We start from the raw sequence: 16,241 nt of genomic DNA, 5'->3' as shown, positions 1-16,241 counted from the left end.
TTTTCCCTTCCTACTATATATTTTTTTCCAGACCTGTACCTCTGAAACAAATAAAACATTATATGTTAAAAAAAAAAATCTGCTTTGATGTCTGTTAAGTATTTTAAATATAACCTAGCCAAAACAAAACTTCTCAATTTTCTGCTCTGCAAGCCTGCTTCTTTTTTAGTCCATCCCTTGTCTGAAAACTGTACCACTCACCTACTTTCTCAAGCCAAAAGCATAGGAATTTCAGATGATGAACATTTGATTGTAAGTTATTAAACATAATAAAATATACATGCTTTTGATAGTATAATTTTTGTAAGTAATTGACTTGGAAGACAATCTGCCTTTAAACTCATCTAGACATTGGAAGGGAAAAATAAAACGAACAAGAGCTGCAGTAGTAACTAATACCGAGCATTTATCATGTGCTTGGCACATTTTATTTATCATCTCATTAATTTTAATGAGGTGGGTATTACTGTTCCCATTTTAGAAGTTAGAATATTGAGGCTCAGAGTAGATAACTTGACCCAAATCACACAGCCTGGGCATGACTGCAGTTTGAGAAACTCAGGACCATTGTACTTACCTTTTTAAAGTAGGTTTTTAAAAAAAATTAGTGATGTCTTAGGAATGAAAAGTATTAACAGCTGGGGAACATCCCACATTAACAGAAGTATGGTGTCCCATTATTCTCTGTACAGATCACACCACATCTGAGATATAAGCAGGCTCTGGGAACACGACTTCAATGGAACACTAGCAAACTATATACATTCAGTGAAAGGCAACTCCAACCAAGAGACTAACCACATGAAAAGCATGTTTTACCTGGGGAATATTGATACATTTAGGCGCTTTGCCTCACAGAAGAAAAAACTTAAGACGATGCAATGGCTTCCATATTAAATGGGGTTCTATTTTATTTAGGGGTTGGGTTCTAACTGTAGGACTTAATGTGAAAATCACAGTATCCTGAAAAATCCTTAGGAAACTGTTACTCCAGTATGATATACCGACTTTAATCAGCCCAGCATTACAGAGTTTTCCACCTATTTTGATAAATGGCTATTTGTTTTCCATCCAGTGGTAGAAGATATAAAGTAGTTGCCTTTGTTTAATGGCAATGTTACATGAAAAAGGTTTCTTTTTAAATGTGCCGTTCGTTATGGAAAAATAATAGAAACTCAGACAGCGGGAAAGGAGATATGTCTCCTACTTGATATTCACTCCCAGGAATATGTCTGAAAAGAATGTCCAGAACTATTTAAATTGCCCTTTTTCGTATCTTTCTCCCCAGACCCTCTTTATGGTCAAAGAAGAGGATGGACAGTGTATGCTGAATACGCATAAGTTGTATGCACTTATAACATGACTCCACTCTGTATGAGTGACTTTAATGTAGACGATTTATCTGATATGATACAAAAGGCACCTCTAGGGCCAATTGATGGATATTACTAGGTGAAATGGGCTTCCTTCCATTTACACTGTAAGCCTTTTGTCCCACAAAACATTTATGTGACGTTTACGTGGCTGCATATTTTTATTAGATAATCAATAAATTCCAGTCTAATACTAATAAAATAATTACCTGAAACAAGTGCACAAAATAAAAATACAATATACAATGTTATTATTCAGTAAGAATACTGAGATCTTCATTTGTCTTACTTGAACATATAACAGTTAAGAACAAATGAAATGTTCTCTTTCCCAGTTTTTATGCCTTATATGGCACTGTTTATTGCTTAACCAAAAATAAACTTCAATAAATAATTATTATTTTCATGGTTTCCTTGAAATAGGGATATACAGGCCAGCTCAGTTTTATAACATTATCTCTTAACTTCATTAGTTTGTCAGATTCACTCAGGAATGTAACACCTATCTTATCCCCTACAGCCTGGAAATTTCTAGAAAGTCATATATCTAGGTCCTAGGCAAAACACTCCATAAAATCAGCACTAAATCCATAGTAGATTGTAAGGCAAAAAAGTTTTTTTTTTCTGTAGTCCATAAGAATTTCATATATCTCGAAGCAAGAGAAACCCATAACTTCAGATTGAAATGAAAATACATGACACATGTCCAAAAGGAGTATTTCCTGTGATTGGAGCTAACAAGAACCCTTTCATCAAGAAAGGTATTCAGAGGCTGTAGTACATACACCTTCCAGAGTGACAACCTTTCTTAAAAGTATGATTTGAAGATAGCTTACTGATTAACATACTTACTTATATGCTAAATTAAGTTTAAAAAATTAAATAAATGAAAAGAAGTAAAATAATATAATAGTAATGTACTATATACCTAGATAATTGAGTATATACTGGAAAGGAAACTTTCCCAGTCTTTTCAGAAGTCAATGCCCATGACCACCAAGCTCTGTTTATCCAGCTTTTGTAGTAGGTTGATTTCTAAAGACAGAGGACTTATTTTGATAAAGACCATGTTTAACAAATAGCTTTCAATACTGATAAGGCTTCCAAGGTCTTTGGCAGTAAGACAGCAATCTTAAGTGTTTCTCAATTCATCTCTTCCTTTCCTTTCCAATCACACTCACACTTATAATCACTATCCTTCTTCAGACTAACTCTTCCTGGACTACTGCAATAGCCTCCTATCTTCACTGACAATCTGTAAACATTCCCTCCATCAAATATATAATTTCCAGGGAAATTTTCCTAAAGCACTGTTTATTATGCCATTCTTTGGCTCAAAACCTTTAACAGTTTCTAGTTGCATTCATAAAAGAAATCCAAATAAATCAGCTTAGCATTCAAGTTCCTTTGTGATCTGAGATCCACCTACTTTACCAGCTTCATTCAACATGTCTATGCACCTCATGATACGGTCAATGGTCCCCTATATTCCAGACTCTTCCTCCATGCATTTACTTATTGTATTCTATTCCTCTGACACAAAAGCCCTTCTTTTTAGTTAGGGAATATCTCAAGTTTCTGTAGCAAAGAGATCCAAAAAGCAACATGGCTTATTCAAGCTAGACTTTTATTTTTCCCTCTCACAATACTGTAGAGGTAGCTGGGTAGTCCCCAGTGGATATGTTGCCCTGCTCCACGAGACTGTCCAGAGACTATGATTCTTCCTTTCTTGTTTCTCTGCCATCGCCTAAGATGTCTTCCTTCCACACGAGGTAGAAAACGGACTGAGAAGGGAAAATGGAGGAATGTATACCCACTCATTTTAAGAGCAAGATCCCCAAATTATACATATTATTTCCACTCACATCCCATTGCCAAGGACTTTGTCACATGGCCGTACTTCGCTGCCAGTGAAGTTGAGAAATGTAGCCTCTAGTTTGGCACCACACAATCTGTTAAAACTTGGGGATGCACGGGTGTTGGAAGGGGGTTCTATTACTAAAAAAAGAAGGGGCCTCAGGAGTCTGGGTTCAATATTAGTCTCTGCATTATCCTTCTTCAGTTTATGTGTCTAGAAACATCCATTCCTATACAAAGTCAGACTAAATAACATCTAGTCAGTCTTCTCTGATTTTATCACATCTTATTTTACAGATTTACAGAATACTAACTCTCCCTCCTCTGAAATTTCATGGTTCTTATACCTACTATGGAATCTGGCACATTTTAGTCATATATATATTAAAGACAGTTTGTCAGGAAATATAAAGAAGCCAAAAGAAAAAGATAAATGTGTTCTAGTGATTAATCTTCCTTCATTATTTTATATCATATACAAAGATTGTTGAAGACATAGCCTACATCATCCTCTTTATTCTGAATTTCTAGAAGTGGTGTATGCAGGATAAATAACTCAATAATGCTGGTGATGATAACACTGCTTTATTCAACACACTTATAATTTATCCTCCTTTATCACAAAAATAATATTTTAAAAAATAACATGCATAAGTTTGATCTAGAGAAATTATTTTTAGAAACTGTTCAGAAATGAAATTATTGTAAAAGATCTTTAACTAAACAAAGTATTTGTCCTCAAATTTTACTGAAAATATTTTTAATAACGATGTTTAAATAAAGCATTTCTGTGCTCTTTGTCCTTTAGTAATGATTTACCAAAAACAAACAAAATCACTGAATCATGTTTATGGATTATTATATATTTTTAATTTATTTAGGTTTTTGTTTGTTGTTTTTTATTCTCATATTTTATTTTTTTTACTCCATTTGCTAACATCTTAGTTACTTACAGGGTTTATATCTTCTTGTTTTGACATAACTAGTTTGTACTTTCACATAAGCTTAGAACATGAAACAACCTTCAGTTCCATTGTGATAAAACATTTTATTTCATTTCACGGTGTTTTAATACAAACAAAATACCTATTTAACATTTAGTTATATATCACAGTAGATGATAAAGTTATATAATTTCACTGTTAAAATGTGTATTTTGAATATAGCATACCAAATAATTAAAAAATAAATGTACCTATTTTTCTTTCAATACTGAACTATAAATTATGAGCAAGGAGTCATTTCTTTTGATTAATAACTCCTCTGACCAGTATAATGAATATTTACACATTATTCTTTGTTGATAGAGCACTGAACAAACGCCTGAAACAATAACTATGATCATACCAAATTGAGAGAAATTTGATGTTAAGTCTTTCGAATAGGAATATTATATATGTGAAATATATGATAAATTCCCTTTACCTAAAACACAGAAAATTATAACAGCTTCCTACTAAAAATTATTTTAAACAGAAATTCAAGTCAGTTATTTGAAATCTAAGTGCATGTAACAGCCTGAGGGAATCGTAGGAAAGGTTGTTCCCAGGGTAAGTTATAAACAAGGAAATACTTATTTAAACATCTATGTAATCTCCACTGAAACATATTATTTTGAAATTATGTTAAAACAGAACTTAAAATACATGCACTTATAAGACTAAATCCCTGATACACTTAATCATCATGCTTTAAATTAAAAGGCCACAAAGCCGTGCTTAATACTGAATATACATATTTTTTAATATTAATATTTTGTCCTTTCTGTACAGTTAAAAAAATCCACTAAGGGAAACTTTATCTTAAAATATAAATACATATATATATATGTATTTAAAAAATACATATATATATAACTGTTGATCTTATTGGCAAACCTATAATAATACCTATGATCAATCTTTACTTAATTATTTTGATGCAAACACAATTAATAAATCATCTTTGAAGTGCACTGACCATAATCAGTATATTCTGGAACAAGTCCAGGGGGCCATTAATCAAAACATGCAGCAAGGAAAGTGAGAGCCGCAGCCTGAACAGTTAGGTAAACACAGAGTGAAGCTAATAAAAACCTATCTTGCTTTAAAACCACCACTGTGTTTACTTTTGCAACTAAGATAAACATTATGATAAAATTAAAGTTGTATAAAAAATGAGGTTTGCTCACAATGACCAAAGTAAATATATAGCAATTGCACGTTCTTTTTACGTCTCTAATTTGACACTAAAGAACTTCTAAAGTTCAGTTACTAAAAATCTTTAAGAATTAGAAATTTGAACCTGATAAATTATATTCTCCAGAAAAATTAAACATACACATGTATGCACACACAAATTTCAAATACACTGATGTTTATACTAGAAAAATCACAGTAAGTTGTTAGGAATTTTTAAGAATTAAGTTATAAACATGAAAGCAGATCCTTTCGGAAAAAGTAAGATATAGTAAAATACTATATTTTAATATGGCAGATAGAAATGATTGAACCGTAACAAAAAATGTATAAGTACTTGAGTAAGTTGAAAATTAAATCTTAAATGATTAATAATATAAGATATAAAAGAATACAAATGCATATATACATATGTATATCAAATTAATCAACTGTTTTTAAAACATGGTCTTCCAATTGTATTATTTTCCTCCAACATTATCTTATTGATTGCTCAATAAAGTAGGAAAATTTGCTGAGTTAACACACAGAAAGCTCTGGGCAATCCTCAGTTCCTTAAGAGTTATGAGAAAAGGAAACACTCCAGGTTTGAAAATTTCATAAACACAAGTTTCCTTCTTGGGAACAGACTTCCAAGATTTAACTGAAAACCCAGGGATAATACCACTTTAAAAATAACAATGCATCGTATTCCTAGAGCATCCAACTTAGATAGTATTTTCATACACACGATCTCATCTAACCCTGATATTCATGTAGAAAGGTAGGCAGGAGGTATTATTAACCTAATCCTGCACTCACAGAGCTTACATTTTTATTTCTACTATGTAACTGGAGGAATTTTGAACTAGCAGTTAAACCTCATTGAAACTCATCTTTATTTAGCTTTTAATAAATATGGTTATAAATAGAGCCCTAATTCAGAGTTCTGGAGAGAGTTAAAAAAAATAAGTTAATGGAATTGAAGTACTTAACTCATAACCTGGCATAAGTAATCAAACATATATTAGTTATTATTTTATTTTTGAACAGTATAATAAAGTAGCTTAAAAGAACTTGCTTTGGAATAAGATGATCCTAGATTCAAAATCAACGATGTACCACTTGTCTTTGGGCAAATTATCTAATCTCTCTAGTTCTGAGCTTCCTAATATATGAAATGGGTACAGTTAAATGAGAGACTGCATATGAAAACTTAACAGCATGTAGGACATAATATATATTCAATCAATATTAAATATTATCATTATTATTGATGGATTGATCTAATAACTTGTATACATAAAAAATGCCACTAACAAAAATTAAAGGGCAAATGATGAGCTGGGAAAAAGAAAGATTAATTTTTTAGGTACATGAAACTCTTTTAAAACAATAGGAGACAAAGACCTCCACTGAAAATCAGCTGAGGTTATGGACAGAGAAGTAAACAAAAGATAAAATGCCAATAGTGAATAAATACCAGAAAAATACTAGACTTCTCTAATGGTTAAATATAAAAATTAAGCAATGAGATATTCATTGATTAAATAATTAAAATGATCTGGCAATGATCAAAATGAACTGGAAAACGACAGAACAAAAGGCAAACACGACTTGTAAGACTGTGGATTGCCACGGCCTTCTGGAGGAATTCTGGCAAAACATAAGAAAGGACTAACAAGTACATATGCTCTCTGACCTTGTAACTCTACTTTTGGGAATGCAGTCTAAAAAAATAATCAGTCATATGTGCAAATTTATGTATAAGTATATACAGCACTCTTTGTAACAATACAAACGTGGACAAGGCCTAAATGTATAGGAGGGTAATTGGTTAAAGATATTATGGTACATTTATACAATGGAATATTATAAATATAAAATGATATAGAAGCAATGTATTTACTAAATATAAAATGTTTATAACGTATAGTTTAAAAACAGCAGACTACATCATAAATGGTATGAGTCTCGTTTTGCAAATAAAGTGTAGAAGAAGAGACCTATAAATATGGAGTAACATGGTAATCCTGAAAAATAAATGGATTCCTTTAGTAAGTAAATGGATAAACTCTGGTATATCCAGACAATGAAATATTATTCAGTACTAGAAAGAAATCAGCTACCAAGCCATGAAAAGACATGGGGGAATCTTGAATGCATATTATTATAAGTGAAAGAAGCCAGTCTGAAAGGGCTACATACTGTATGATTCCAACTATATAACATTCTGGAAAAGGCCAAACTATGGAGAGGGAGGGATGAACTGGTGGAGCACATAGGATTTTTAAGGTAGTGAAACTTTCTGTAAGGTACTATAGTAGTGTATACTTGTCTTTATGTATCTGTCCAAATCTGTAGAATGTGTAACAGCAAAAGTGAACCTTAATGCAAACTACTGACTTTCAGTGATAATGGTGTATCAAAGTTTATCAATTGTAACAACTGTACCACTCTGTTGGGGGACGTTGATAGTAGAGAAGGTCCTACATGTGTGGGGACCAGGGTTATATAGGAACTCTGTACTTTCTGCTCAATTTTGCTGTGAACTTAAAAATACTCTTAAAAAAAAAGTTTACTTATAAATAAATAAGTAAATGGATCAACACTGGGCTCTTTCCCTCCCTACTATTGGGTTTTGTTTTCAATAAACTATAACACTGACAATAGTAACATAGAAAGAAATGTATCAGAAGGCAAACAAACATGTTTCTTCAAAACTCCACCATAAGAAGAATCTTATTAATAGTAAATATTTTATTTAAAACTCTATTTGACTGTGCCTGGGTTACTGTGAAGAATTGGGCACTCTAGGACCCTGAAAAGCTTTGAAAGACATGATAGCTTTGCTTTTGTAGGCAGGGAAGTCTGACGTGTGTAATCATTCCTCTAAACAAAAGTGCGTGGATTGTGCAATTTCTTCCTGGATGATGCTGTAAGCTTCTAGTATTAAAAAGGAAAGAATTGAGCTTTCCTGGGTCCAAGAAGACCATATATTATACCAACCTTCTCAGTGGTGGCTGTGTAATACCTAACCCCACTCGAGGAGGTGGGGAAATACTGTGCTAAAATACGCTCTATCTTTTCCTGGTCCTTGTAGCTATGTGGGCTTTGATAAGATTGTGTAACCTTTGCTAATTAAACCATAAACTTAATCTGAGGAGGGTGTGTGTGCGCATGTGTACTCTTTTGCCACCCACTTCTAATCTAAAATATTACAGCTACACAATTATTAATGGGACCACTTACAGGTTGATTAAGAACACACAGTTAAAACTTCTTCCCTACAGTTCAAGGAGCAACATCTGTGAAAAGTTATAATAATTTTTTAAGGTTGTTTGGAACAATATGCTAGAAGTCTTTACTTTCAAAAGCTACTCATCACATAGAGGACTAAATCATAGCTGAGCCTTGCATGAGATGTGTGAACCTATATATATTTATTTTTTTAATTTTTTATTGTTATGTTAATCACCATACATTACATCATTAGTTTTTGATGTAGTGTTCCATGATTCATTGTTTGTGCATAACACCCAGTGCTCCACGCAGAATGTGCCCTCTTTAATACCCATCACCAGGCTAACCCATCCCCCCACCCCCCTCCCCGCTAGAACCCTCAGTTTGTTTTTCAGAGTCCATCATCTCTCATGGTTCGTCTCCCCCTCCGACTTACTTCCCTTCATTCTTCCCCTCCTGCTATCTTCTTTTTTCTTAACATATATTGCTTTGTTTCAGAAGTACAGATCTCTGATTCAACAGCCTTGTACAATTCACAGCGCTCACCATAGCACATACCCTCCCCAATGTCTATCACCCAGGCACCCCATCCCTCCCACCCCCCACCACTCCAGCAACACTCAGTTTGTTTCCTGAGATTAAGAATTCCTCACATCAGTGAGGTCATATGATACATGTCTTTTTCTGACTGACTTATTTCACTCAGCATAACACCCTCCAGTTCCATCCACGTCATTGCAAATGGCAAGATCTCATTCCTTTTGATGGCTGCATAATATTCCATTGTGTGTATATGGACCACATCTTCTTTATCCATTCATCTGTCGATGGACATCTTGGCTCTTTCCACAGTTTGGCTATTGTGGACATTGCTGCTATAAACATTGGGGTGCACGTACCTCTTCGGATCCCCACATTTGTATCTTTGTGGTAAATACCCAGTAGTGCAATTGCTGGATCGTATGGTAGCTCTATTTTCAACTGTTTGAGGAACCTCCATACTGTTTTCCAGAGTGGTTGCACCAGCTTACATTCCCACCAACAGTGTAGGAGGGTTCCCCTTTCTCCGCATCCCCGCCAACATCTGTCGTTTCCTGACTTGTTAATTTGAGCCATTCTGACTGGTGTGAGGTGGTATCTCATTGAGGTTTTGATTTGGATTTCCCTGATGCCGAGCGATGTTGAGCACTTTTTCATGTGTCTGTTGGCCATCTGGATGTCTTCTTTGGAAAAATGTCTGTTCATGTCTTCTGCCCATTTCTTGATTGGATTATTTGTTCTTTGGGTGTTGAGTTTGATAAGTTCTTTATAGATTTTTGGATAATATCCCTTTATCTGATATGTCATTTGCAAATATTTTCTCCCATTGTGTCGGTTGTCTTTTGGTTTTGTGGACTGTTTCTTTTGTTGTGCAAAAGCTTTTTATCTTGATGAAGTCCCAATAGTTCATTTTTACCCTTGCTTCCCTTGCCTTTGGCGATGTTTCTAGGAAGAAGTTGCTGCGGCTGAGGTGGAAGAGGTTGCTGCCTGTGTTCTCCCTTAGGATTTTGATGGACTCCTATCTCAGGTTTAGGTCTTTCAACCATTTGGAGTCTATTTTTGTGTGTGGTGTAAGGAAATGGTCCAGTTTCATTCTTTTGCATGTGGCTGTCCAATTTTCCCAACACCATTTGTTGAAGAGACTGTCTGTTTGCCATTGGACATTCTTTCCTGCTTTGTCAAAGATGAGTTGACCATAGAGTTGAGGGCCCATTTCTGGGCTCTCTATTCTGTTCCATTGATCTATGTGTCTGTTTTTGTGCCAGTACCATACTGTCTTGAGGATGACAGCTTTGTAATAGAGCTGGAAGTCCGGAATTGTGATGCCTCCAGCTTTGCTTTTCTTTTTCAATATTCCTCAGGCTATTCGGGATCTTTTCTGGTTCCATACAAACTTTAGGATTATTTGTTCCATTTCTTTGAAAAAAGTGGATGGTATTTTGATGGGGATTGCATTGAATGTGTAGATTGCTCTAGGTAGCATTGACATCTTCACAATGTTTTGAACCTATATATTTTTACTTGTTAGCATGCAGAAACAAAGACTATACAAAAGTATCAAAAGACTACACACATATTTATTTGTATTTTTGGCCCAAATTATTTTAATGTTTTTATCCTGCCGTTGAGATTATGTGGAACTGTTCCTTTTGAGATATACTCAATGTGTGCTAATCACTAGAAGTCTCTTAGAAAATGATCCTGCTGCTCCCAGCAAGGACATATGCTGGACAAGCAGGAAATTTCCCTAAGTAGTAGGATTGCGGAGAGTGGCAGAGGAAGGGCCCATATATGCACCAATTTTCTTTTCTCATGAGGTCCCATATACACACTAATTTTTTTTCTTGAGATACGTTCAATGCCTAACATTCTCTAACTATGGTTTAAAGGTTCTTATATTTCTAAAATCATTGATATTTGAGAATTTTGAGAGTTCATATTCCAAACTAGGGCCGTACAGAATATTATCCTTTGGACTGTTACTAAGCCTTTCTTGGGAGGGAGGGGAGAGGCAAATTGCATGAGGATGCTCTGCTTAAGTACATTTGAAAAGTGATTATAAAGTCAAATGAATTATTTACTATGGGTTTCTCAGAGCCTTTAAAATATAAATCTCCAAGTTCTATGGGTTGGAGCACATGGAAATGTGGAAGCTATGGTATACAACCATTTATAAACTTATTTGAATATGGAACCCCTTACAGAGCACCTGATAAGATCTCCTTTGCATATTCTACAGAATGAAGTATGTTAACGGTATTCTAAAGAATAAATTCTGGACTCATTACCATCTAACTTCAATAAACATCTTGATTTTCTTCCTGAAAACCTCAGAGGTGGGGGCATTTTGTTCCCTTCTATATATTTAGCTCTTCTGGCCACAGGGACTAATGTTTTTTCTAGTTAAGGATCACTTAAGAAGGAGCTCGAAATTAAGTTAGTATTATTTCTGATAAGAACTTTATACTCCAGTTCTGGTAACAATGCCTGTATGGTATATCCCTACGTTTGATTCCCTGTCTTGGTCTCCAGCATAATCTTCATTTGGTTGCATCAAGGCTTTGGCTCTCCTTGGCCACCTTTTCTCAGTGTCGGAGCCTTAATTCTTAGGCAAAGTTTTCATTTATAGGCCCCTTGTTCAGATGCTAATTTCAGTATCTCTTAAAACTAGTTTGCTTTCAAGAAAGAGAACCTACAGAGCTGAGAAACAGAACAACTAGAAAAAGGTAAAGCAAAACTGGGGAGAAATGGGGTGAAACAGCTGAAGATACGACAAGCATTAAAGTATTAATTAAATAATCTAATCTGAGCATTGTGTTCATTCATTTTTTTTAACTGGTTGCTAATTTCAGTAAAACTGGGACATTGACTCAATTTAGCCAAATAAGTAAATAATGACTGGATTAATTTGTTAAAATAATCCCACTAGTCCACCTGGCCATAATTGACTTAATGTCATACCAACAGAGTGCTACAAATAGACTTTTATTATATTCACTCTTTTAGGATGTTGGAAGAATTAGTAAGAGCTCCTAAAATTTAAAGAATTTTAAATGAAAAAATCTTCCATGGGTATTATGTTGTATTATAAAACATGACCTCATTAAAAAGTTAAACTGAGTGCCTAATAAAGCCTGAACATAGTTATATTTCATTGAGATATGTATTGTGCCCTTATATATTTATAGAGAGTAATTTTATATCTTGTTTACACTCAGTATTTTACCTGATATTAATAAAGTATACAAATATGAAAGTAATTTTATAATTTCTGTAGTCTTTTTCAGCTGGCACATTTTGTTTAATATATAGGATTAAAAACTCATACTGAATAACTCTATAAATCACAATTTCAACTGATGTAAGATAGTAAATAGCAAGGAATGTACAGCATATGGTTATGTTGAATAACTCTTAGTGTTGATGCTAGTTGAAAGAACAGGATGAGCGTTCCCCAAGCATAATCATATTGTGGGGATTAGTCACACTAAAATTTTTTAATGAATATTTACCAACATATACCACATTCAAGGAGTTCAGAGTCTTACTAGAAGTGGGAACTCTTCAAAGATCTAAAAATATTTCTGAAAAAAGGCATTTATATTTACCATAAAAAGGGAAAATAGCACTACAATTCTGCACCTCAGGACTACTAACACATGTCAATTTAAGCTGTTATCCCTGTGAGCACTCTACATAAGTTTCAGTATGTTTTCAATTTTCTAGTTTCCTGTGTTTCAAGAGAATGAAAGTTGTATTATTGGGAATCCAAAATTGTACATTAAGCAGTTTGAAAGCAGAGTTAAAAAAAAAAGAAAAATAAACTAGGTACAATAGCTTTAGATAATCTTAAATGATTATATCTAAGAAGATGCAAAAAGGACCAAAATATAAGAGTTTTCTATTCAATATGATATTTTCTAACTCTTAAGAACTTGAGTTTAAAAACCATATTAAAAAGCAGGGAAGACAGAAGAAAAGTCCCTCATGATGTGAGAAATGAAAATGCTTACATGTATGCAAGGAAAGGCTGAATTTTTAACAAGAAGTACACAGCCAGGTTGGTGTGGCCTCTGAGCAGCCCTCAGCCTCATCACACTCCCCCCGGCCCCATCTAGCTCTCCTAGCATCACCACTTACACATTCCACCTGGTGCATGCTCCCAGGCTGTTTCCTCAGGATTTTGAGCACTCTGCTCTCTACTCTGCTGTTGTACTTCTCTTCATCCTTCAAATTAGAGCTCAGATGATGCCTCAAGCCACACCCCCTTGTCATGTTTACCCTAAATCTTGAAATCCTTCAAAAGTTTGCAATTATATATTGATGTAATGATATAATTAATGCTTGTCTTCTCTCATATAAACTAAGCTTTATGAGATCAGGACCTATCTCAGCAGTATGTCCCTCGTGCTCAGCATGTAAGCATCTGTTAAATGAATGAATGAATGAATGAGGGAAAACCACAATCAGAATTTTCTTCTCAACAAACAGCACCTACTGTGTACTTCTTTAGTCAATGTGAGATCATGTAATAGTCATACAATGAATATAAACTCTACTCAGTGGTTAATGCAGAAGATACGGAGGAAATGACATTGTGAGGGACTGACATAAACACGTGAAATCAAGCATATTCTTAGAATTGAAAACAAGTAATGAAGTAAAACTTCCCTGATAAATTTAATGGTATATAATGGTTAACACACCATGGTATCATGAACTACAAACTCAAAACTTTCTGTGCAATTTTTCTTCACTAGAAGTATAAAAAATTGTATAATACATTCATTCTCAGCTTAATCTTTTCTACTTAAACATGGCTAAGAATACAAAGAAAAACAATATGGTAGAATATCTATATTTAGATCAAAAATCTGTTAAGTATTCAGAATTTTGAAAACTCTTGAAAATGGTCATCTAAGAGTTACATCTATGGGATGTCCTTAGAACATACATTTAAGGAGATATACAACCAAATATTTCATGTGCTTTTACCATGTAGTGCACGTTTATAAACAGACATAACCTATTTTAGTATAGTAAACTGAAAGAAAACACCATTAATCAAACAGCTTCATAAACATTAGTGACTGGTTGATGCAGAACTAACCGTTTAATTTAGTAAGATAGTAACAGTTAACAGTAATAGACAGTAATAATAATTAAACTAATTTTATGGCCAAATTTGGCGAGATGTAATTACTCATCCACGTAAAGACAGCTCTCACTCTTATGAACAATGGAGAATATGTTTTCATTAATCCACAGAATAATTATTTAAAATCACTCAGTATGTGACCTTGGATAAGTTACTTAAATTTTCTGTATCTTTGTGCAATAGAATTTTTGCATTATTTGACAGAATTGGGTTAATATTTCCATAGTAAATAGTTCCCACTTAAGATGGTAACGTTATTTTTTAGAGTAAACTCAAGGACTTAGAAAATTACATTTGTCTTCAGTTACAAAATATTTTTAAGACACTCGGAGTGACACATTTTTTAGAACTTACTAAACACACTAGACTAATTTTAAAAGTTGTGACCCTTAAAAATACAGTTTTAGCTTCCTAGTTTTTGTTAATATTTTCTTATATGGCTAAAGAATAATTGTTTTTGTATTAAGGGTGGAATTTTACTTTATGTTAACATTTGATTATCTATTGAGAAATTATCTTCACTATAGCTTTTACATTTATTGACAAATTAATGTGCTAAATTTTCCTGTGTGGAAGGTATCTAGTTGTTCACTAATCATATTGCTATCCACTCATTAAATGGTATTTTAGAGCCCAGACACTCTGAGAAGTCACCTCTGATTTGCCTGGGTCCTTACATCTATCTGAAGAAAAATCTGTTGTCTTTCTACCGTAGAAAAATGTAGAAAGGAGGTAAGAGCGAATGAGAATGAAGAAATTGAACAGACTTGGGTCTTTATATGGCTTCAGTACTTAGTTTAATCTTATTCCTGAAGTTTTAGGCATACTTTTTATCAAAAGCAAATATATGAAGCTTGACTTCACTTTTCTATCCTTAATATAACATAAACAAGATATTTGAATAAAATCTTATAGAATATGGTAAACATTCCCATGATAGTTATTAGTCATGTTTTCTGCTAAAAACTGTACTGTGTATTTCACTATTTAGTTTTATTGGTAAAAATAACTTTATTACAAAGTTCTTTTCATATTTAATATACATAGTTGCCCAGAAATTTTAAAAGTTTACTTACAAATTGATTTACTTCTCTCAGCTAAAAAATAATGCAATTTTTATCAAAGGCAGCTAAATTACAATTACTGTTTCATAATGCTATCATATTAATTCATAAGGAATTAGGTTATTATACTTTTTAACCATGAACACACTTAAATATGATAGGTAAGTAACACATTCTGATTTTCTAATATTGCCACGCTGGTGAGATAGAATTAGAGACCCCATTGATTAGTTCTAAGCATACCTCTCTAATATAGATCAAAAGTGGGTCTCAGATTCACATAAAATGTCCTAAAACTACTCCCACTTATGATATAACTTAAAATTTTGTAATAACACTCCAATTTAAAATCTTAAGGCTGGTGTTCTCCTCTCACTCTGTTCTTGTAACCACAAAATTATTTGTGTATATCTCTGTCTCTCAATAGATTATAAGCCCCTTCAGGCATTGAACCAAGCACAGGCTTTTAAAATAAAACAATGGTTGTGTTGCTCTAGAAAAATAAAATGTAATTCTGAGCCTGAGTTGTTTTTCATCTGTAAGAAGGGTAAATTAATATCTACCTTGTAGGATCTGTGTGAGATTTAAATGAGGGATCACATATAAAGCATCTACCCCAATTCTTATTTATTTTCTATCTCTCTCTTCTCCCACAGCTTGTCACTGTACCAAGGACAGTATCACAATAAATTTTAAATAAATGTAAAAATTACCATGATTTTGTTTTATGGATTAGTATTAGTATACCTTAGTATTTAGATTTTTTTAAGAGTACAAAGTAATCCATGGTATATAGAAATGTACTAAAATTTTTACATTGTGAAATACTCATAAATATATAAACTTAAAA

General features: G+C 33.4%; 1 protein-coding gene across 6 annotated transcripts in view; it reads right to left on the bottom strand.

Moving 5' to 3' along the window:
* The window catches only part of XRCC4 (X-ray repair cross complementing 4), a 285,081-nt gene that overhangs the window by 121,500 nt on the left and 147,340 nt on the right, over positions 1-16,241 (bottom strand). The window contains exon 8 of one of the 6 annotated variants that reach the window (XM_027606571.1): positions 10,618-10,676. The exons of the other annotated variants lie outside the window; for them this stretch is intronic. Coding sequence (XP_027462372.1) covers positions 10,661-10,676 — 16 coding nt within the window. The 3' untranslated portion in view covers positions 10,618-10,660. Of the gene's footprint in view, positions 1-10,617; positions 10,677-16,241 lie in introns of those variants that run through there. 6 annotated transcript variants of the gene reach the window in all.

The sequence above is a fragment of the Zalophus californianus genome, chromosome 5 (genome assembly GCF_009762305.2).
Source record: "Zalophus californianus isolate mZalCal1 chromosome 5, mZalCal1.pri.v2, whole genome shotgun sequence".
NCBI lineage: Eukaryota > Metazoa > Chordata > Mammalia > Carnivora > Otariidae > Zalophus > Zalophus californianus.
Note: the sequence above shows the minus strand (reverse complement) of the source record. Positions and strands in the feature narration are given on the sequence as shown.